This window comes from Cetorhinus maximus, chromosome 3, assembly GCF_964194155.1.
Source record: "Cetorhinus maximus chromosome 3, sCetMax3.hap1.1, whole genome shotgun sequence".
Classification (NCBI taxonomy): domain Eukaryota; kingdom Metazoa; phylum Chordata; class Chondrichthyes; order Lamniformes; family Cetorhinidae; genus Cetorhinus; species Cetorhinus maximus.
The window spans coordinates 65,643,215-65,667,461 of record NC_135881.1 but is presented as its reverse complement, the minus strand read 5'-3'; the positions used below and the strand labels follow the sequence as shown (position 1 = coordinate 65,667,461).

Sequence of the window (24,247 nt, the reverse complement as noted above, 5' to 3'; positions counted from 1 at the left end):
CCTTTGCTCCAAATCCCTTGATTCACTTATCTTACAAAAAATTATCAATCCAAGTTGTGAAAATTTCCAGTTTTCCCAGCATCCTCAGGTTTTTTGGGGTCATTTCAGACTTCCACTACCCTTTGTGTGAAAAAGAGCTTCCTGAATTCACTCTGCATGCCTAGTTCTAATTCCAAGATGGTGTCCCCTTGTTCTGACCTCCTCTATCAATGGAAATTGCTCCCTGGCTGTATCTACTCTATGGAATCCAGGTCACTCCTCAACCTTCTAATCTCAAGAGAATGGGAGCCATGTTTATGCAACCTGTGCTCATAATCTAATTCTTTAAGCTCTGGTAGCACTGTCCTTCTGACGTAGTGTCTTAAAAACAGAAATGAAGGTCATGAACAATAAATATCTGTAGGTGCAAAGTTTGTTTTAAATTTCCCTTCCTCTTGGTGTTAAATTGCTCCTATACAGTTGCAGCAACATGTACATGTTAAACTGAGGGTAGAAGAAAAGGAAGTTGTGCAGAAAAGGAAGCTGCCAATAAAAGGAAAGGAGTGATGGGAATCGTACTGCTAGTTCACATGACTGGACTCCACATACCCATGGATGACCCTGGGGTCAAAAACAACTCATCAGATGAACATTGCTGTCAGTGGTAAAGTTAGCAAATAGGGGTCAGTTTTTTAACCAGCTTGGTTCTTGTTTATCCCTAAAGCATGGTGTGAGTACAGGAGGAAGAAAGTATGAGATCCAAAATTGACTTACAGTGGAAGCTATCCAGCAGTTATAGTTGTGTGTACCTTCTCCAGCTTGTTTAATTGAAATCGCATCCACAATTGAGGCTAAGAGGTACAACAAAGCAGCACTGGCATTAAAACTCAAACCCTGTAGTTAAAAGACACAGCATTATTATCTCATTAAAGTACTAGATTAATACTAATATACATGTCTAATAGATACATTTCTAATGCAGAATTAGAAGAAAGAACTTTGCATTAAGATGGCAAATATTTAACATATTCAAGATAACTGAAACCACTCAGCCAAAAGAATTACTTTAACTGTGTTGTCACTTATGTAGACACATGCAGCAATGAACATTCACACAGCAAGGTCCCACAAACAACAAGTGATATGGACAATCAGTTAATCTGTTTTTGGTGCTGCTGTTTGAGGGGACATTACTGGCCATGATGCCAAAACACTGCCGTTCTTCAAGCATGGGGTATTCTATGTCCACCTGAAGAAGCAGTCAGCACCTCAATACTGTACTGAAGTACTAGAGACTTGAATCACTGCCTTCTGTATCACATTTGCAGTGACGGAGTTTGCATAGTTCTTTCACCTGAATGGAAGTCATATAAAAAAAAATCAAAAACAGGTTAACGTATGACATTGCCTCAAAAATTACGTGATAAGAAAGATACGTTTTACTTAACACTTTACGGCTACTACTTTTGTCCTGTAAATTGCAGCAACACTGCAAAGGAAAACAATTGGGGTGAATTTTCTCAGCCCTTCTGATGCACAACTCTAGTGGAAGTGCAATGGAAGGAGCTGGAAATAGCCCAGGAGTTGGATGTATCAGGTCCCAATTTATGCTGGGCATTCAATTTGACCTTATAAGGAGAGGAGCCTCTGCCTTCCCAGTGATACAAAGTAGTTCCTGCTCTCTTACCTCAGTAGAAGTCCAGTGTAAGGTTTGTGGTCAATATTTCCAGATCTGGAAAATACGGCCTTCAGAAAGGCAAAAGTGGGCTCCACCAGGGAGTCCAAATTAGGGAAGCACTCTTTTTTAACCTCCAAAGAATAGATTTAAGAAAAAACAGTGTCAGCCCCTTTACAAAGAGGGCTGAAGAATAAATAAATTATTTCTCCAGAGGGGGGGAGACTGGATAACTGCCCCTTCCCACTCTAGGTGGCAGCAGACATGGCACTTGCAGGTATGGTGCCTGTTGGTGCCCACCATGGTGCACACACCCACACAAACCAGGTGCCCTCTCTCTGACCCTTGATACTTGGGTGGGGTCAGCACCTGAGGGAATTAGGGGGTGCAATACCAATGTAACTGCCATGTAACTTCAGAGACAGCTTTAAAAAAATATTGTAACCAGACATTTTCAGTGTCTTCGGAATAACTTTAGTTATTCTACAGCTTAGTATTTTCATTGCTCCTGATGGGATCATTCAATTTAATGAAATTCATCTACAAGATCATGTTGAAATGATACGTTACTGAGTGTCTTTCTTGTGTGAAAATTCAGTCACACAGAAGAGAAACAAGATGTATTGCATTACAATGGGTTACTCTGCCTTTGCCAGTAGATGGGACAATCGTATCCATTTTGTGAACCTGAAAAGTTTGAATGTGCACATTCCTCTGGGTGGGTGTCAGACTGTACATTATTTTGCAATATAAACCTATTCCCTACTTTGAATAGGCTATCATTGAAGAATGCCATGCAGGTAGCGGCTCATGCACTGCTTGCCCTGGGGAAATCAAGGTAAATCTGCACATTACGTGAATGAGATTCTCCTACCCACTCCCCAAACAGAATATAGAATTGCTCACTGCTACAGCCTCTCATTTTTGTGATCTACATGTCGTTCAATCCCTCTGGGTAGTCCATTGCTCCAAGGAACTACAATGCTATTCAAGGCCACTGTCCTTTCAGTCACTGTCACTGCCCAGCTCATACTCTAAGCATTATAGGTGTATAACAATTCCAGAAAACCAGGGGATCTATACACCTGGGAGGTCTGCTTTCCACTGCAGATGGTCACCCACTTCTCTAATCCAATCCTGCATCCTGAACTGTCCAGCAAAGCCTCAAAAGAACAAAGTCTAGAGATTCCCCACCACCCACATCCTCTCTGATCTTGCAGACTGAGACAAAGAAACTTGAAGGGAGTGATCTCACCAAGATCTTTAAAATAGTAAATGGATTCAGTGGTTAGATTCAAAGAAACTCTCTCTCTTCTAATACAGGAGTCATTTTAAATTGACAGCTAAGACATTCAGGAGCAAAATCAGGAAGCACCTTTTCAACAAAGAGGAAACTCCTATCCTCAAAAAAGCTGTTGAGTCTCGGTCAACTGAAATGTTCAAAACCGAGATCGAAAGATTATGCTAGGTAAATATAGATCCAAGGTAAATAAATAAAGTTGAGTTACAGATCAGCCATGATCTAATGGGATGACAGAACAGGGTTGAGGGGCTGAATGGCCTACTCCTATTTTTATGTTCCTATGACTCAATTTTCCAACACCATGTTCAAATGAGCTGCCTCTGGATATAGTGAAGATCCGTGCTGGCCCATGTTTTGCATTCCACATACATCACAAGAGTTCCTTGCATTACCATCCTCAGTGCCTGATTTAAGAATATGGATGATGTTAGCCTAAATTCCAAGGAACATCAAACGCTTGCAAATAATCAAACACTGTTAACTGAGTTCATAAAAGTATTACTTGAAGAAAATAAAACTCCTGTCCAACTGCACTTCCATACTGAACTCTAAGGCTAAACTTCCACTGAACTTCACACTCTCTGCCCTGAGCACCTCAACGGCCTTCCTATGCTCAAGGTTAATATTCAAGAAGTTACTGGGAGAGCCCTGGCTTGAGGGAGCAGAACTGGGATCAGTAGACAGTCATTATCCCAGAACTTTAGGATTTGCACACCATATGTTAACTCAGCTGCTCTTGTCCTTCCCTGCGATTTCCCCCGATTAGTTTCCCTACACCTCCAGTTTTACTCCCATTCTGTTCTTGACTGATCTCAGCCAATGCAGAAATTGAGATTCAAAAACTGACTGGAGCTCCCGAGCTAGGAAAAGGAAAATTCAACCGGAGTCCTGCTCTGAAGAGATGCGCACGTGCATGTCAAGGCAGGATCAGCGTTAGCAGTAATGATCCAACATAATAGCTCAGTTTCTAAGCTCATGTAGCAAGGCTGATGTACAGGGGAGCAGCCAGCACCATTTATCCCAACATGAATCAGTAACTACAGGATAGCAGGTCAGAAACTCAGGAGAATCATTTTGAAGAAATTAGAAAAATTATAAGCAAATGGTAAGCTGGAAGGCTACTCACCACTGTGGTCCATGGTACCTGAGGAATCTTAGTATAAGCCATGGTGATGTAGAAGATCAAAAAGAAGACTGTGAGCACCCAGTAAAAGACTGCCACAAACATCACCCAGCCAAAGGCAGGGACGGAGAAATATTCTGTACTCGCTATCAATATCCACACCAATAGCCCAAGTATCTGTAAAAAGAAGGTTTCAGTGAAAGATACTAGCTCTTGGCTCACTTTCTATCCCTTCAATGTCTGGATTTAATAGGGAATGAGCTGGGCTCAACTCACTGCATTGAGACCGCTTTTAAAGAACATATGGACAGAAGAATGTTTGCATTTTGTTTTTACACACGCACACAGCAGTGACACAAATCACCATTGAAACATATTGCTGCAGCCTTGTCACATTATTGCTACATTTCTTCTCAAATAATAAACATCTTTTGACACCTTTCTCATGAACTGTGAGCCCAGCCTTGCTGCTAAATAAAGAACTGCAACTAAAAAGGACATCAGGGAAAGTTGTGAAGTATTTAAAATATTAATATGCTAACTCCTGAATGTTATTTATTAGACAAATGACAGTTACAAAAAGGGAATAGAAAAAAAAGACTCATAATATTGGAAACTGAAATAAAAATAGGGAATGCATGTATTTAAGGGTTGGTGATGGGTATACACCACAAATGCTAATCCAAGTTTTCTCATGAGAGGTTAACAGGAGTATTGTGTAACCCAGCACTTTGCTTTTACTTCAGATTTCTAGCATTTGTAGTTTGTTTCCTTTTATTAAAAAAGGAATGAACACATTTAAGCATTGCCACAGACATCTGAGAAATGTTACGAGCAAATGACATATTATCACCAGTTAAAGCAGTCTGCTATGCAAATACGTGCGCTCAAAATATTATTGTTGCCGATGAATAAAACTGCACTCGCATTGCAGTTTGGGTCCCAAGGGAACTGAGCCACTCTTCCCCATTGAGTTTTGTAATGTGCAGCTGGCTTTCCTGTCAACCAATTGCCTTGTAGGGTTTCAGCAGCATGTTCCATTACGGTTGCACTGGTAACGTCACAACGTCACCCCTGAAACATGCTATTGCCATCACAGCAGTGTTTACTGGGCCCAGTAAGAGACTGCCAGCAGCTGATAAATCCCAGTGAAAATCTGCTATTCCTTGCCTTGTCCTGTTCTATAAAAAATCTGGCAAGTTAATGTGGTCACCAGCTCCAAAGGATCTCTGCTATGGGAGCCAGTGATTGAAAAACAATATGGAAGGATCTTATCCACACCAAGAGGCCATATATAAGCAGCCCTGTAAGAAGTTTAAACTCTTGGTGCTGTGAAGTATAACACTTCTTTTTCCCCTCACACCACACTCTCTTTAAAACATTCATTCATTAGTTCCAAAGTGCCTCAAGGATCTCCCAAAGACATTTTCAGAGGAAAGTATCACTGAGATATTTGAACATTTAAGAGATCAGACAAACTGTATATACAGGAATCATAAGTAGAACTACTGGTACTGACCTCAGAGTCATGGGGTCAGACTGCAGTGAGCCAATTATTGATGTTTGTATAGCTACCTGTACTTTTGATGTTTATGTTCTTTCATCTTTACCTATGCTGTGATTTTAATATTTTCATTCATTTAATCTTTCTTATACTTATATACTACCTTCACAGAAGCATTATAAAACAAAATATAACAGCGAGCCACACAAAGAGATATTAGTTCAGATGATCAAAATCTTGGTAGGTTTTAAGAAGTGTCTTAAAGGAGGTAGAGAGCTGAGAGTTTGGGGGGGGTGGGGAATACTTCTTATGCTTGTGGAATTAGATAGGAAATGTTCTAAAGATGAATTGGTAAACCTTCAATTTTGTTGCATCTCTCTATGTGCTGTACTACCTTATTCTTTTTATGCATTGCTGACTTGGAGCCAAATGATTCCCCACACTGCTAGATAGGATATTCCGCTTACATTCTGAACAGCACCACCCTGTGGGTGTAGGTCTACATTACAATAATATCAGAGCTCAATAGCCTCACCCAGTGGAAATAATCTCATACTAGAACAACATCATGAAATCTATCATCCTGGTTTAATTCAGAATTCTGCTCGCCAGTTCCGTGCATCAACTCTTCTCCTCTCCCCCCTTGGCTCTGCAATGAAGCTGACTCCCAGTGTTAGATCGATGATCTATCACACACCATTAGACAAGGCAGAGGTCCCTCAGTCTCCAAGGATTTTACTTCAAATTGAATAATTATAGAAGTATACGTAACGCACACCGAGACACACCAATAAAATGGGACAAGACAGCATAGGTTTAACATTATGAAGGAGAACTTTAGGCCAAACATCAGGAAGTATCTCCTCATACAAAGGTGGCCAGTAGCTGGATGTAAGATTAAAGTTGGTTAAATCAGCCCTAGGTTTTTGGGTTAATTTAAAGGATAAAAGAGGAGCATTTATGCCCAAGGCCTTACAGTAATACAGGTGGATGCTGCCCTGTCTCTTATGCTGTTTATTTCCAACACAATCCCTTCTGCCAAATTACTGAACACGTTCTTTTGATGATTTGATGATCCTGGGGAAAAATACAATGAAACAAGATTTATACTCTGCTGCTACAACTGGTACAGCAGATTTTAAATAACTGATTATGTATGTATGGCACCAAATGGAACAATTTGACCCACTCACATTTTTAATTTTGTGACCAGAAACAGTGATGATGTCATGGGCCAGCAAATTGCCTGTAGTGTGACCTCTGGACCAGGGTGAAACTATCCTGCAGAAGCCAGCAAGCTAGAGAAACATAAGGTAACATTTCCCTTGCAGTATTACTGATAGAAGAGCAATGAAAGGCATCGGAAATAAGCTCCTAAGTTCCATCCCAAAATATTCTGCTGTCCTTCCTTGTTTGCTCCTAGTTCCCTTGCCCAGTGACTGTGAGAACTTCACATTAACCCTGAAATTCCTCAGGATGTGACTCTATGGACATTTGAGAGGGGCCTGATTTTCATGGTCACTGGCACCACATTGGATACATCTCTGGTGCCCAGCTGTCCATAGATACTCTCAAACTCCAACTTTGCATCCAGCATGTGCAATGGGCTCAATTTCTCTGTATATCCGCTTCAAAAAAAAGACGAAAGTATGCTCTTTAACCCCTTCCTCTCTGCCTCCTGTCCATAAATATCATTGTCCCCCAGCGGCAAACTTCAGGTTCAGCCTGTGGTGTAGAGGCTACAGAAGCCAACACAAAATATCACTGTAGGCTCGCAAAATCCTACTTTCCACAATTAACTTCTCCACGTCACTCTTTAAAATATTCCAAAATGAATTCAGGAATTTGTCTGGCTCTCAGGATACTATTGCACAGCAGGGGGCATTTCCATCACCTAAGGCATCCCCACACTCTCGGGTCATACTCCTTTGTGTGATCAGAATCTGGCCTCAAATACCCAATGAGTTATAGTAATTCCCAAATTCAATGTAAACACCTACCATTTACCTGAGCTGGCATGGTTGCTGATGTGGACAAATGGAACAACTTGCCCATTTCAACCTTGGGAATGTTAAAAAGGATGGCACTCCCCAGGTCCATTTACTCTGAACTACCTCTTGAGAACCTATCAGCACATCACATCACATACAGATCCCAAACATCATTGTACCTGATCTGCTGCAGAGACCAAACTGTAATAACGGTAAGACCCAATTCACCCCTTAACACATGAAATTTAAAATCTTCATCTTCACCCTTAATTCTATTTTCTTGCCCCCACCTTACCTTGGAATCTCATCCAGATCGTCTCTCTCCAAATACTCCTTTCCTCTAACTCCCTCCCACACAAATTTCCTTACTAGGCTCTGCATCTCTTCCTTCTTCTTTAAAAATCTCCTCGAACCTAATTTCTTTGACCAAGGCTTCCATCACTCTAACCTTTTCTGAATTGCTACTAATTTTCCTGATTCCTATCTGAGAAGTAGCTTCAAACAAACAAGATAGAAAGAAAAGTGACAGAAACGAAAGAACTTGCACCCACATGTTGTCTTTCATGCTACTGCCCTATGTAGGCTAAGACATTGGGCCAGATTTTGCTGACAAAATAATGGTATGTGAATGGCACACGCCGTTATTAATGCACAAATCGGTCATGAGGAAGAGATACCGTGTGAATTGCAAATTGCCACAAATTGCTGGATGTTAAATGGCATCAAGAGAATTACCTCCCTGTGATTTTCATGGAGATTTGCACTTTAATTGGCCATTAATCTACCATAGAGTGTTAAATCTATTAATTAACAACGTATGTACCCTTTTAACAATGTGATAACTGTTAATGACTGCTGTTCAGCCTTTCCTGCCTAGAACCTCACTTGCCCAACTCTACCTCACCACTACCTCTCTTGATTCCTATTCTGTTGCTAAATTATCAGACTGTTTATCCAAAGTACAGTACTGGATGAGCAGAAACTTCCTCCAATTAAATATTGGGAAGACTGAAGCCGTTGTTTTAAGTCCCCGCTTCAAACTCCATTTCCTAGCAAGTCCATCACTCTCTCTGGCAACAGTCTGAGAATAAAGCAGTCTGTTCTCAACATTGGTGTCATATTTGACCCCATGATGAGCTTCCGACCTCATATTCGTAACATCACCAAGAGTGCCTATTTCCACCTCTGTAACATTGCCTGACATAGAAACATAGAAACTAGGAGCAGGAGTAGGCCATTTGGCCCTTTGAACCTGCTCCGTCATTCATTGTGATCATGGCAGATCATCCAACTCAATAGCCTGCTCCTGCTTTCTCCCCATATCCTTTGATCCCTTTCACCCCAAGGGCTATATCTAACTCCTTCTTGAAAACATACAATGTTTTGGCCTCAACTATTTTTTGTGGTAGCAAATTCTACAGGCTCACCACTCTCTGGGTGAAGAAATTTCTCCTCATCTCAGTCCTAAACGGTCTACCCCATATCGTCAGATTGTGACCTCTGGTTCTGGACTTCCCCACCATCGGCAACGTCCTTCCTGCATCTACCTTGTCTGGTCCTGTTAGAATTTTATAGGTTTCTAATTCTTCTAATTCTCATTCTTCTGAACTCCAGCGAATATAATCCTAACCCAATCAATCTCTCCTCATATGTCAGTCCCGCCAACCCAGGAATCAGTCGGGTAAACCTTCACTGCACTCTCTATAGCAAGAACATCCTTCCTCAGATAAGGAGACCAAAACTGCACACAATATTCCAGGTGTGGTCTCACAAAAGCCCTGTACAATTGCAGCAAGACATCCTGGACTCCAATCCTCTTGCTATGAAGGCAAACATACCATTTGCCTTCTTTACCGCCGGCTGCAACTCCATGCTTACCTTCAGCGACTGGTGTACGAGGACACCCAGGTCTCGTTGCACATTCCCCTCTCTCAATTTATAGTCTTTCAGATAATACTTTGCCCCTGACTCAGCTCATCTGCTGCTGAAACACTCAATGCATTCTGCACTTGTCTCCCACATTCCACTCTCTGTAAACTTGAGCTCATCCAAAATTCTGCTGCCCATGTCGTAACTCACACCAAGTCTTGTTCACATATCACCCCCACCCCCCACAACCCCGTGTTCATAGCCTACTTTGGGTCCCAGTCAAACAATGTGTTCATTTAAAAATTCTTTATCCTTGCTTTCAAATGTCTCCATGGCCTCGCCCCTCCCTATCTCTGTCATCTCCTCCAAGCCTACAACATTCTGAGACACCTGCGCTCATGTAATTCTGGATCCTTGAGCATCCCTGATTTTAATTGCTCCGTCTTTGGTGGTTGTATCTTCAGCCCCTCGGCCCTAAGCTCTCGAATTCGCTCCCTACATTTCTCCGCCTTTCCATCTCACTTTCTTCCTTTAAGGCACTCCTTAAAACCTACCTCTTTGTCCAAGCTTTTGATCTTCTGACCTAATATCCCCTTACGTGACTTGGTGTTATAACACTCCTGTAAAATGCCTTGGGATGTTTCATTATGTTAAAGGTGCCATATAAATAGAATTTCCATATGCAATTATAAGTGTCTCATTCTATCAGATTGTGAAATGTTTTAGATCTAAAAAATGGCAAATTTTAATGTTTTTAACTTTTCCTTTCTTTCTTCTCTCTTAATCCAATCTTTCTTTCCCTTCCTTTACTTTTCATTCTGTTCCTGATTTGACATTGAATTCACTCCCTTTAATGCACCCTCCTTTTCTGCCCTTCCTCTGCTTATTTCTTAATCCTTAAATCTCACAAGGAGAAACACCCTCTCATTGTTCACCAAGGTCCATCGCTGCAGCGCTATCAGCTTGCACCTGCAGCAACTTCATATGCTAAAATTTTAAAACCTAAATGTGGGTGAACAAGTCTAACTGATGGGGCACACCAAAATCTTGTTATTGTTGTTGCCTATTGTTCATGCGAATGGATCAGGGACAATTCCAGTTTCATTCTGGATTTGCCAACTCCATTCTGGGGTAGTTCAGTTTGCAGGAACAACACAATCTTAAACCTGATCAAACCAGAAGCTGGAAGCATTCTAGTTTATAAAGGACAGCATATACTTAAAAAAGGGTACAAAAGGTGAATAGAGGTTCAGCAACAAACAAAAGGGCAGGAGCAACAGTTGACTAGATAAAGGTTGCCATGGCAAGAGGTTTGTTTATTATTTAGGGAAATATGCAGTATGATTTAGAGAACTACCTGCAGGAACAACTTCTCTATTCAACATTGCAGTCAATCACTCCTTTTTAAGTATTTCTAATTTATTTTAAAATACAAATATTGTAAAATAGACATGACAGAAAAAGCTATGGAAACGTTCTCTGGACTAACAAAGTAATTGAAATACATTTTACAGATCACTAATCCTGAAGAATCATTTTTACAATAACATACCGGTTTGAAGGACATTGTGTTCAACAGTGCTGTTTGCAAACTGAAACTTAACAACAGTCACCAATGTGGCTGTAAGGACATTTTGGTCAGTTGCCCGTTTTTAGTCTTGGGTAATCAATAAATGTTTCTGTACAGGTTTACCTCTTTTTAAATAAATTGGCCAAATTGGAAGTAACACGATACCTATGAATAATCAAGCTCCTTTATGGGCCTTGATTTTGTGCAAATTCTCAATTTGTAGATTTTCCAAAGGTACCAGAGTCAGTGGAAATTACGGTCCAATTAATCAAAATAATCTTATTTCTGCTTGTTTGAACAGAAAACAAATAAAAGCAGAAAATGCTGGAAAAACTCAGCTGGCCTGGCAGACCTGTGGAGAGAGAAACAGAGTTAACGTTCGAGCCCTTATGACTCTTCATCAAAGCTTTTATCTATATGAACAGAAAACAAGTTCCCTCAAGATCAGCTCCCTCGGAGCAACCTGTAAAGATCAGTATATAAATCATAGGTGCAATAGCCAGGTGTTTATTGCACCAATAGAGTGCAGTGCTTCTGCAAACTGGTAGCAAGGATGATTATGATCAGCACCAATGCATATTGAGGGGATTTTATTACAATTAACAGGTCAGCTTGACTCAGTTGATGGTTGATCTTGCACGAGTCAGCAGCTTGTGGGTTCAAGCTCGATTTAAACATGATCACAGCAAAAGCAGAAAGCATTCCTATTTTCCAAGATTAAAGAGATGGAAATTACTTATAGTAGCAACAACTGGAAACCACTGGCCTGCAAGTTTTTACCAATACACAAAGTGTCAGTTGTGGCTCAAGGGTAGCACTTGCATCTCCTCATCAGAAAGGCATTGGTTCAAAACTCACTCCAGTGACTTAACCCTATAATCTAGAAATAAATAATGAGAACTAGAAGCATCAGTATCCAGTGACAATAGAATTGGAATATAGTCACTTTGACCCCTCTTACTCATGCAATGCAAGACTAATGGAAAGTATAACTTCTTAGTTTTATCCAATAGGTCAACAGTGTAATGTTGCCAACTTCTGTTCAGGTCCTTAGTTTCATAAACTTTTTTTTCATTTGTTATACACTTCAATGAAATGATAGAAATTTGTCATGGTTCTGCTTGTGCACCTGTTCACTGGTACTCACTCTGTCTGTTTGACAAGTATATTGTAAATGCATTTTATATGTGAATGGAGGCAACAACAATCTTTTTTACATATTCTTTCACATGATGTGGCAGTTGCAGGCTAGGCCAGCACTTTTATTGGCCATCCCTAATTTCCCTTAAGAAGGTGGTGGTGAGCTGCCTTCTTGAACCGCTGCAGTCCAAATGGTGTAGGTACACCCACAGTGCTTTTAGGGTTCCAGGATTTTGACCCCGCGACAGTGAAGGAACAGCAATATAGTTCCAAGTCAGGATGGGGTGTGTGGCTTGATGGAGAACTGCAGGTGGTGGTGTTACCATGCATCTGCTGCCCTTGTCCTTCTTGGTGGTAGAAGTCGCAGTTTTTTTAAGGTGCTGTCCAAGGAGCTTTAGTGAGTTGCTGCAGTGCATCTTGTAGATGGTACACACTGCTACCTCTGTGTTGGTGGTGGATGGGGTGCCAATCAAGCGGGCTGCTTTGAACTTTCTGAGTGTTAATGGAGCTGCACTCATCAAGCAAGTGCAGAATATTTCATTACACTCCTGACTTGTGCCTTGTAGACAGTCGACATGCTTTGAGGAGTCAGGAGGTGAGTTACTTGCCGCAGAACTCCCAGCCTCTGACCTGCTCTTACAGCCACAGTATTTATATGGCTGGTTCAGTTCAGTTTCTGGTCAATGGTAGCCCCTCTGGACATTGATAGTGAGGAATTCAGCAATGGTAATGCCATTGAATGCCAAGGGGAGATGGTTGGATTCTCTCTTGTTGGAGATGGTCATTGCCTGTCACTTGTGTGACGTGAATGTTACTTGGCACTTATCAGTCCAAGCCTGAATGTTGTTCAGGTCTTGCTGCATACGGACATAGACTGCTTCACTATAGTGCCAGGGAGCCAAAAGAGTACACTGTCCAAAATGGAGGCATAATCCTTCAAACAATGTTACAACTCTGTATCATCGCTGTGGATCTTACCTTAGGTTGTTCTTGGTTAGGATCAAAAGAGACTGCTGGAGAGATAAGATTGAGCACGAGGCTTCACATAGAATGATCTCTCAACATATTTGTCATGTGATCTTACATCACTGATGATGTAGATTGTATATTTACATTAACCCTTTGTTTATTCGTTCATGGGATGTAGGTGTTGCTAGCTAGGCCAACGTTCATTGCCCATCCCAATTGCCCTTGAGAAGGTGGTGATGGTGAGCTGCCTTCTTGAACCGCTGCAGTCCATGTGGTGTAAGTACACACAGTGCTGTTAGGAAGGGAGTTCCAGAATTTTGACCCAGCAACAGTAAAGGAATGGTGATATATCTCCAAGTCAGGAATGTTTGAGGCTTGGAGGGGAACTTGCAGGTAGTGGTTGGGTTCTCACGCATCTGCTGCCCTTGTCCTCCTAGGTGGTAAAGGTCGCTGGTTTGTAAGGTGCTGTCTAAGGAACCTTGGTGAATTGTTGCAGTGCATCTTGTAGATGGTAAACATTGCTGCTAATGTGCATCAGTGGTGGAGGGAGTGAACATTGAAGGTGGTGGATGGGGTGCCAATCAAGCAGGCTGCTTTGTCCTGGACGATGTCAAGCTTCTTGAATGTTGTTGGAGCTGCACTCATCCAGACAAAGACTTACACCACTTTTACACTACATCTATCCACCCCCAAGGAAGTCAGATTCTATCAAATACATTATTTACATTATCTTACAACAATCATTTGATTAATATTTATCCAAAACACAAATAAATTGGCCATTCATCAAGTGCTTTTTAAATCAAAATTTAAAAGATCCACACTAAAATTAATAAATCCTCTCTTGCACAGTCAGGCATTTCCTCACTCTCACACATCTCTTCAGCATTTATGAAAGATATTGAGATTTAGCACCAAATTTTCACAGCGTTGGGTGACTCTGGAAGCCTTTAAACACGGGTGGGACCCAAATTCTGGGATTCCAACCCACCCATTCCAGGTACTGGCCATTTTTACTGGCGCTTTTTAAGGGTGCAGGTAGCAAATCCGCCACCCTGCACTCCCAACCTGGCCAGTTCCATTGAGGGGGTAGGCATCTCATAGCCCCCCCCACAATTTTCATGGAGTAAGGCCAGCTTCTCGAGGTCTCATGGTTCACGGCCCCCCAGTGAAGTTGTGAACCATAGTCTGGATTCAGAAACCTTTCGGAAGGTATGTTTAAAAGATGTTACCCATGCTCCACCAGCACCCCCCCATATCACTTCCATGCTCTCCACACGACCCATTCCCATTTCATGCCACCCAGTATGCGCTATGTACAGAACCAATGAACCTTATAACAACAAATGATAAGTCTTGAAATTCCCCTGAAAAAGAACATCCATTCAGAAATCTGCTTCAAGAAAAGCTGCTGCTCTCACATCATAGTAGTGCCAATTAGACACTGCCATTCATAGTTTCAATCACAAAAGCTTTATCCTCCTTAATTTTGTCCAAATAAATATTCTGGCATTAAAAAACAGATCAAAGAAAGAGTAAGAAATCATAAACTCATAAAGATGTCAATCAATCAAAGATAACATTCCACTGCAGCATCTGTAAACAAACCCCTGCAGAGATAACCCATTAATGAGTCTCGAAATTCAGCCAAGCATTTATAATGAGGCCATGTGGAGAAAGATTTCTGGCCATCTGTTTCTTTTGATATCATTCCTAAATGGCCTCATTATGAATGCTTGTCCTAGCTCCAAGACTCATTAATGGATTAGCTGAGCAAGCATCTGCTTCCACAAGTTGAAGTGAGGTGTTGACTTTGATTGAGTGGCATCTTTATGAGTTTATAATAAGTTATTATTTCTTCGATCTGTTTTTCTTTCCAATGTCTGCATGTTTATTTGAATAAGATTAAGAGTTGTGAAGCAGTGGAGTAAAACTTCTGTTATTAAAGCTATGAATGGCAGTGTCTGATTGACACTTCCATAAGGTTGCAAGGCAGTTTTTTCAAAGCAGATTTCTGAATGGGTGTTTTCTTTTCATGAGCATTTCAAGACTTTCCATTGTTATTATATGGCTCATTGGTTTGGTACATGCTATGTGAGTGGGCATGGAGGATGCAGTGGGTCATGGAAAGGGCATGGGGATGTAAGGGGGTATGCAGGGTATGGAATGGGCTTGGAGATGACATGGGGAGTGCGTGGGGGTGAGGAGGAGTGAGGAGTGAGGGCTGGAGGGCCTAATAGCCTTTAAGTCCCAGAGAACTGAGATGGCCTTCTAACTAGCCTGCCTCAGCTCTCGCCCACCTCCATGATGGCATCCAAACTATTTCCAGGGTCAACGGGCTCTGGTCTATCCCGCCCCTGCCTCCCCAGATCAAAAATAGCGTGCACAGGGGCAAATTACATAAAGATGGCTGTGCCAAGTTGGGAAATTTCCTGACTCCAGCTTCCCTAGTTGGTGAAAATCTGGCCCTTACAATCAGTTGTTCGTGAAAATTTTTTGATATACAACATGTTGTATTTTTGTCTTGCAGCAAGTAAATGGCACTCTCAACTAATGTCAGGAATGACACAATTAATTATATATTTATTTAATTTAAACTTCTGCCAGGCACAAGTGGCAGAGATAGTATCTAAATGGCCAGACTTTGGCTTCATAAGAATAATCATTAGATTGAGATCCTGCTCATCTTTCCTATTAACTTGGGTTAATGATTAAAGAGACAGCAAAAAGTACATAGCTGTAATGGAAAAATATTGCTTAGCAACTAGACATTAATGAACCTGCTTGAGCACAATAGTCCAGTTCAGTACTGGTTTCAGGTCAAAGCAACTGTTAAGATTGCTAAAGAGCAGCAGTTTTAGCTCGCTGTGCTCTCCAGTTCTCTTAATAGTTCTGTTTGTATTGTCTTCATGTTTTGCATGTTAGTGCTGATAATAAACATTTACACAAACTGACATTTGCAACTGGATGAAAATTCATGTGGAGGCACTGCAATGGCCATCAGATAGCTCAGTGAATTTGTCACTGAATAGCTAACTCATACCAAACACCCAGGTACAATGCCTGATTCTCAGTACATGCTGAGTTCACTGATCTGAGCAAGGGCTCCACAGTTTGCCTCACCTCCCCTGTGTTGGGGATTAGAGAAATGGGTAAGGCTCAACTGAAATGTGCAAGGTAGCCAAACGGTCAATCACACTCAATGCCGGGGCTCACATATGGATAATGGGTAGCTGGGTGAAGTACCAGATGGAAGCTATGGTGCTGTATCCCAGCATGAAGTTAACATTTTCAGGGCAGAAGGCAGAAGAAAAATGGCAAGAAAAATTAGCAAAAACTGCAACAATGAATAGAAGGGGCTGTTCAATCGAGGGAGAAAAAATCCTTTTCTCTTGGCTCAGTTTGAATCATATTGATTTGATTGACTTCCTTCTCTCCCCTCATTGTATACCATTCATCACAATGAGATCTCCCTTAGCAGACTCTGAAATGGTCATTAGTTATGTTAATCTATGGTCAGGCAGCAATATGAGAGTTGAAGAGTTAATTCCTATTGAGCTCTCACATTCAGTATTTTAATGAACAAACAACTGGGACACAAGGAGAAAATGGAAGCATCACTCCCTGGTTTGTAGGAGTTCTGCAAACCCAAGCACTTTCTCTATGTTTCAATGGCAGGAAAAGAAAGTTTAGGTTTAAGCGCTTTCATCCCCAAAATACTGCTCTTTTCTGAATACAGAAATTTAAAAATGCCTGAACCAAGGTTATATCTCCTCTTCTGAAGACTCAACAACTTGTCCACTGAGTAACTGAACCATACAAAAATCAGAAAGATTCCAGCTTAAGTTAGGTCTCAGCCAGGGTGATGGTAAGGGATGTTCCAATTGGCCTCAGGAGCCCTGGGGTAAGGGTGGGATTATTGGCTAGAACGGGCACTGTTAACTATTATCCAGGAGGTTGACTTGGGCTGGAAAGTGGGCATCAGATACACACAGTCACCATGGTCTACCCACACTTCTGCCAAGAGCAACATATGAACAATGATTACTTCACTCAAAGGGTTTGGAATTCTCGACCCCAGAGTGCTATGAATGCTCCATCATTGAATACATTTAAAGCTGGGATAGAGAGATTTTTGGTCTCGTAGGGATTTGGGGAGCCTGGGTGGGGGGGAACGGAGTTGAAGCCCAAGAACAGCCATGATCATATTGAATGGCGGAGCAGGCTTGATGGGCCATATGGTCTACTCCTGCCCTATTTCTTGTGTTCTTGTGTTTATGAGATAGTATAGACAGTCCAAGTTACCCTAGCAGGGATTCTATGCCTTGAGGAGAGGAGGGAAATGGACAGTAAAAAGGAACACAAAGAGACGATCATCAAGTCCTGGAAGAATTAATCTTTTCACTTACCATTAATTTTATTTGCAAAATTAGACTGCAGAGTAAGCTCGAATGATAAAATATTAATTACAGCAAATAATGTCAACTGTAAAACTGTACTATGTATAAAAGAGTGACAGAAGTTTCCAAACAACTTTGATTAAACTGGAAGTGTAATCCCCTGGGCAACTAGAAAGTGTGGACGTCAAGTGAGGGCAGGATCAGGTTCAGATGTGTTGCTTTGCATGGCCCAATAAGCTATTGACACCCATTGTCCAGACTCATACATGAAGAATGGGCAACTGGATGAGTTACCAAAGGAATGCCAGTTATTGAAAAATGTACCTTCGCATCAGTTAGTACCTTCAGATAAGGAGAGGAGGGATTTTGGGGTACCACAAAGATGTGCTGGGGAATTCCTCTGGCAAGTTCCCAGGTAAGGGTTTGCATTGCAATTGCCCAGAAGTGCTAACTTTCTGAGGACAAGCTGCGCTGGGAGTGATCCAAAAATGTGATTTAAATCGCAAACTTCGGATGGTTCCGTCGGGGTTATATCAATAGTTACTCAGAAAAAGTTAGAGGAATTAAAATCTCTTCTAACTTCTGGGTAACTATTGTAAAGGCCCAGACCGACTCTACGGGACACCCCCCATCCCCTCCCTGACTCCTCCCCTGACCCCCGACTTCGGACCGCCACAACACCCGCCCAGATCTTGGACTCCCCCTGACCTCGGACCCCCACCGACCTCAGACCCCCCCAAGCAACCTCGGGACCACCCCCATCTCTGTGTAGACCTCAGACCCCTCGACCCCCAAATCCTATCCACTTACCTTCCCCTGGCCTGTCAATTTCCCTGACCCTTTAAATCGACCTGCCGTTAAAAAGGATACGTGGCCTCCTTCAGTCTGCTGGAGCTAGACTTCGTTGGGGCCTGTGAAGAGTCTTTCGCTGCAGGCCCCAAGCAGCTCCGGTGAATGGAAGTGGCAACGTAATTTTCAAGACCAGGTGCATTTATTTCTTCTAATTTCTGCGGGCCAGCACTTTCTGACACTAGTCAGAGGTTACAGTCCAATGAATGGAAAGTACTCTGCCTGCTGTATTTTCTGAAAATTATGGTGCTGAATTTCCACAGGTGTTCTCCCAATCATCTACTTAGATTTGGTGGAAGATCCATGGAAACCATGGAGAAGTGGGGGGAGGCTATGGTGTAGTAGTAACATCGCCAGACTAGTAATCAAGAAGCCCAGGCTAATGCTCTGGGAGACATGGGTTCAAATCCCACCACGGAAGCTGGTGAAATTTAAATTCAGTTAATAAATCCGGGATTAAAAAGCTATTCTCAGTAATAGTGACCTTGAAACCACTGTCGATTGTCGTAAAGACCCATCTGGTTCACTAATGTCCATTAGGAAAGGAAATCTGCCGTCTTTACTTGGTCTGGTCTACACGTGACTCCAGACCCACAGCAATGTGGTTGACTCTTCAATGCCCTCTGAAATGGCCTAGCAAGCCACTCAATTATAACAAAGTGTACAAGGAATGAACGAAACCAGACGGATCACCCGATATCGACCTAGGCACTGGAAACAACACCAACAAATTCTGCTCTGTCGACCCTGCAAAGTTCTCCTTACTAACATCTGGGGGCTTGTGCCAAAATTAGTCTCACAGGGTAGCCAAGCAAGAGCCTGACATAGTCATACTCATGGAATCATACCTTACAGACAATATCCCAAGACAAAACCATCATCATCTCTGGGTATGTCCTGTCCCACCGACAAGACAGACCCAGCAGAGGTGGCGGCACAGTGGTATCCAGTTGGGAGGGAGATGCCCTGGGAGTTCTCAACATTGACTCTAGGCCTCATGAAGTCTCATGATATCAGGTCAAATATGAGCAAGCAAACTTCCTGCTGATTATCACCTACCGCCCTCCCTCGGCTGATGAATCAGTGCTCCTCCATGTTGAACAATACTTGAAGGAAGCACTGAGGGTGGCAAGGGCACAGGGTGCACTCTGGATGGGGGACTTCAATGTCCATTATCAAGAGTGGTTCGGTAGCAACCACTACTGACCAAGCTGGCTGAGTCCTAAAGAACATAGCTGCTAGACTGGATCAGTGGCAGGTGGTGAGGGAACCAACAAGAGGGAAAAACATACTTGAGCTCATCCTTAGCAATCTACCTGCCACAGATGCATCTGTCCATGACAATATTGGTAAGAGTGGTCATGACACAGTCCTTGTGGACACAAAGTCCCGTCTTCACATTGAGAATACCCTCCATCGTGTTGTGTGGCACTATCACTGCGCTAAATGGGATAGATTACGAACAGATCTAACAACTCAAAACTGGGCATCCATGTGGCGCTGTGGGCCATCAGCAGTAGAATTGTATACAACCACAATCTGTAACCTCATGGCCCGACATATCCACCACTCTACTGTTACCATCAATTCAGAGGATCAACCCTGGCTGAATGAAGAGTGCAAGGGACATACCAGGAGCAGCACAGGCATACCTAAAAATGAGGTGTCCAGCTGGTGAAACTACAACACAGGGCTACTTGCGTGCCAAACGCAAGTGATAGACAGAGAGAAGTGATCTCACAACCAACAATTCAGGTCTAAGCTCTGCAGTCCGGCCACATCCAGTCGTGAATGGTGGTGGACAATTAAGCAACTCACTAGAGGAGGAGGCTCCACAAATAACACCATCCTTAATGATGGGGGAGCCCAGCACAGCAGTGCAAAAGACAAGGCTGAAGCATTTGCTACAATCTTCAGCCAGAAATGCTGAGTGGATGATCCATCTCAGCCTCCTCCGGAGGTCCCCAGCATCACAGATGCCAGTCTTCAACCAATTCAATTCACTCCATATGACATCTAGAAACAGCTGAAGGCACTGGATACTGCAAAGGGGCCTGATAACACTCCAGCAAGTACTAAAGACTTGTGTTCCAGAACTTGCTGTGCCCCTAGCCATGCTGTTCCAGTACAGCTACAGCACTGGCATCCACCCAGCAATGTGGAAAATTGCCCAGGTATGTCCTGTAAATAAAAAGCAGGACAAATACAACCCGGCCAATTACCACCCCATCAAATTATCAGTAAAGTGATGGAAGGGGTCATCAACAGTGCTTTCGTGCAGCACTTACTCAGCAATAACCTGCTCACTGACGCTCAGTTTCAGTTCCGCCAGGGCCACTCAATTCCTGACCTCATTACATCCTCAGTCCAAACATGGACAAAAGAGCTGAACTCCAGAGGTGAAGTGAGAGTGACTGCCCTTGATATCAAGGCAGCATTTGACTGAGTGTGGCATCAAGAAGCCCTAGCAAAAATGGAGTCAGTGGGAATCAGGGGGAAAATTCTCCACTGGTTGGAGTCAAACCTAGCACAAAGGAAGGTGGTTGTGGTTGTATGAGGTCAATCATCTCAGTCCCAACACATGTCTGCAGGAGTTCCTCAGGGTAGTGTCTTAGGCCCAGCCACCTTCAGCTGCTTCATCAACGACCTTCCTTCCATCATAAGGTCAGAAATGGGGATGTTCGTTGATGATTGCATGATATTCAGCATCAATCACGACTCCTCAGATAAGAATCAGTCCGTGCCCATATGGAGCAAGACCTGGACAACATAACTATGATAACATAACTTGGCTGGTAAGTGCCAAGTAACATTCGCACCACACAATTGCCAGGCAATGACCATCTTCCCATGACATTCAAAAGCATTATCATCACTGAATCCCCTATCAACATCCTGGGGGTTACCATTGACCAGAAACTGAACTGGACCAGCCATATAAATACTGTGACTACAAGAACAGGTGAGAGGCTGGGAATTCTGCAATGAGTAGCTCACCTCCTGACTCCCCAAAGCCTGTCCGCCATCTACAAGGCACATGTCAGGTGTGTGATGGAGTACTGTCCACTTGCTTGGATGAGTACAGCTCCAACAACACTCAAGAAGCTCGACACCATCAAGGACAAAGCAGCCGCTTGATTGGCACCCCATCCACCATCTTCAAAATCCACTTTCTCTATCGCCAACGCACAGTAGCAGCAGTGTGTACCATCTACAAGATGCACTGCAGCAACTCACCGAGGCTCTTTTGGCAGCAGACCCGCAGGCAGCAGACACATGGGAACACCACCTTCTGCAAGTTTCCCTTTAAGCCACACATCATCCTGATTTGGAAATATATAGCCATTCCTTCACTGTCACTGGGTCAAAATCTTGGAACTCTCTCCCTAACAGCACTGTGGGTGTACCTACACCACATGGACTGCAGTGGTTCAAGGAGGCAGCTTACCACCACCTTCTCAGGGGCAATTAGGGATGGGCAATAAATGCTGGCCCAGCCAGTGATGCCCACATCCTGTGAAAGAATAAAAATAATTGTGTTTATCTAATTTCGCCAGGATTTCCGCACAACTTTTGCTGAAGTTACAACCTTTATGTCTCTCATCTGCCTACTGTTAACTTAGAACTTGCATACGTTTTGTTAATTTGGTTTCTCACTAGTTATACTGATGAGCTACAATACCTACAACCTTCTTATCTACATAGTTCATTGAGCCTATGAAAATTTTGGAAAACAAAGAAAGTACTTGTAATTTACAAAATCACACAAGATAGTGTACAGGGAGGTTTAGAGAGAGGGGAATAAAAGATGGCACAGGGCTCATTTTTGGTAATGTACCAATTATAAGCTCTGACCCACATACATACTTGCATCCACCCTGAGCCTTTAGCAGGTTCTCCGTGCATAAATCTGTATTTCCTTCCATACAGTTTTCAATTTAGTTTGGGTATGAATTACCGTTTGTGTAGTATTCCTCCTTGCTCTCCTCAACCTTTTTTCGGCATTCAACATAGTCAAAGTTGAACATGGTCCACTTCTAAACATCTTAATTGGGTCTTTCTTAATGCTGCTTTCCCAATCCAACTAAAAGATGTCCTGCACTGATTTCTCCTCCCTTTTGCGGTCACCTCGGCTTTACCTGAAGGTTCCATCCTTGTCTATGTCTCAATCATGTCCTGAAGCATGACGCATAGGTGAGGGATCTGCTGCCCAACCACAACTCGATTCTGTAACCAGGACTGCACAGTCTGACTGCTGGTCCAACATCAGGTTGTGGGATGTCCAACAGATTTTTCCAATTTAGCAATTTCCTTCGACAGCACCTTCCAAACCCGCAATCTGTACCACCTAGAAGGACAAGGGCAGCAGATGCATGGGAACATCACAACCTTAAAGTTCCTCTCCAAACCACACACAATCCTGACTTGGAACTATATCACTGTTCCTTCATTGTCACTGAGTCATAATCCTGGAACTCCCTTCTTAACAGTACTGCGTGTGTGCCTAAACCGCACGGACTGCAGCGATTCAAGGCAGCTCACCACCACCTTCTCAAGGGAAATTAGGGATGGGCAATAAATGTTGGCCTAGTCAGGATGCCCACATCTTGTGAAAGAATAAAAAAATGGTAACAATGTGGCAAGGTGTTCCAATTCCCAGTGCTGAAAGATATCAGGATGAACAGGATTGATTTCTAGAGTTATATTCATTAAGCTGACACTATAGTAGAAATATTAAGATGCTACCAAATTTGATACTGGCAAGTTGTCAAAATTAAGTCCTACGAGACAGGCCCAAAATAACTGAATACTTCAAGACGGGAGGAGAACAAAGACAGAAAATTGAAACAAATCATATAACTACTTCAAACACTGTTCAGGAAACTCAAAAGCCAAGCTGCAGTCTGACCAGCTAATAGTGCAGTGTGATCACCAATCCCTCTGCCTTGTATTCTAATATTTTGGTGATTGAGTTCAACATCATTTTGGCTTTACTGTTTGTTACTTGTTTGGACAAGTTGAGCCTCAAACTTACTTAGGCTCTTATAGGTCTTATTCAGCTTTATCCTTAGTTGGCACAGCCCAATTCATCAAGTGCCCTTAGCAGGGAAAGAAACTGGTCCAGAGAGTTCAGTTACCCATGGCCTGTGCCACCTGAGCTGTCAGTGAAAGATTTCTCTCGTTTCCAATACCAATATGAGAATCTTGTCACATGTAAAGACTAAGAACTTGGCACTGTGTAAATAAAGTAATTATACATTCCCCGAGTAACCAAGGAGCATAGCAAAACTAGGAGTCATCAAGCAAAATTAGAAGGCATTCCAAAACTAGGGATCATAAATCAAAACTATGTGCTACAAATATGAGCTAGTCACTAATAAATGCAATAGGAAATTGAGGAAAGATGTCTTTAGAGTGGTTAGAATGTGGAACTTGCTAACATAAGGAGTGGCTGAGGTGAATAGAGTAGCTGCATTTAAGGGAAAGTTAGATAATTATATGAAGGAGAAAGGAATAGAAGGAAATGTTCATAGAGTTAGGTGAATGAGGAAGGATGCTGGTGTGGAGAATGAACTCTGGCATAGACTAGTTGTGCTGAATGAACTGTTTCTGTATTACAAAATTCGATGTAATTCTAAATAATTATCAAAATGTCAAATTTTAAAATCTTATTTTTCCCTTTCTGCCTCTTTTCTCTCCCTCTCTTAATCCAATCTTCCTTTCCATCTCTTTATTTCTTTGTGTATTTGATTTGTCATTGAACTCATGCACCCTTCACCCTCCTTCTCAGTCCTTCAAATTTATTTCTCAATCCTTTATCTCATCATTTAAGGAGATTCGCTGTCCCATTATTCAACAAGCTCCCAGATGTCCT

At 42.4% G+C, this 24,247-nt stretch overlaps 1 protein-coding gene across 1 annotated transcript in view; it reads right to left on the bottom strand.

The window, feature by feature from the left end:
• LOC144678696 (CKLF-like MARVEL transmembrane domain-containing protein 8) overlaps nucleotides 1-24,247 on the bottom strand; it is a 47,477-nt gene that overhangs the window by 1,691 nt on the left and 21,539 nt on the right. Inside the window, exons 2-3 of the mRNA XM_078538498.1 lie at nucleotides 4,084-4,257; nucleotides 754-873 (exon numbers count right to left, since the gene is read on the bottom strand). Coding sequence (XP_078394624.1) covers nucleotides 754-873; nucleotides 4,084-4,257 — 294 coding nt within the window. The remainder of the gene's footprint in view (nucleotides 1-753; nucleotides 874-4,083; nucleotides 4,258-24,247) is intronic.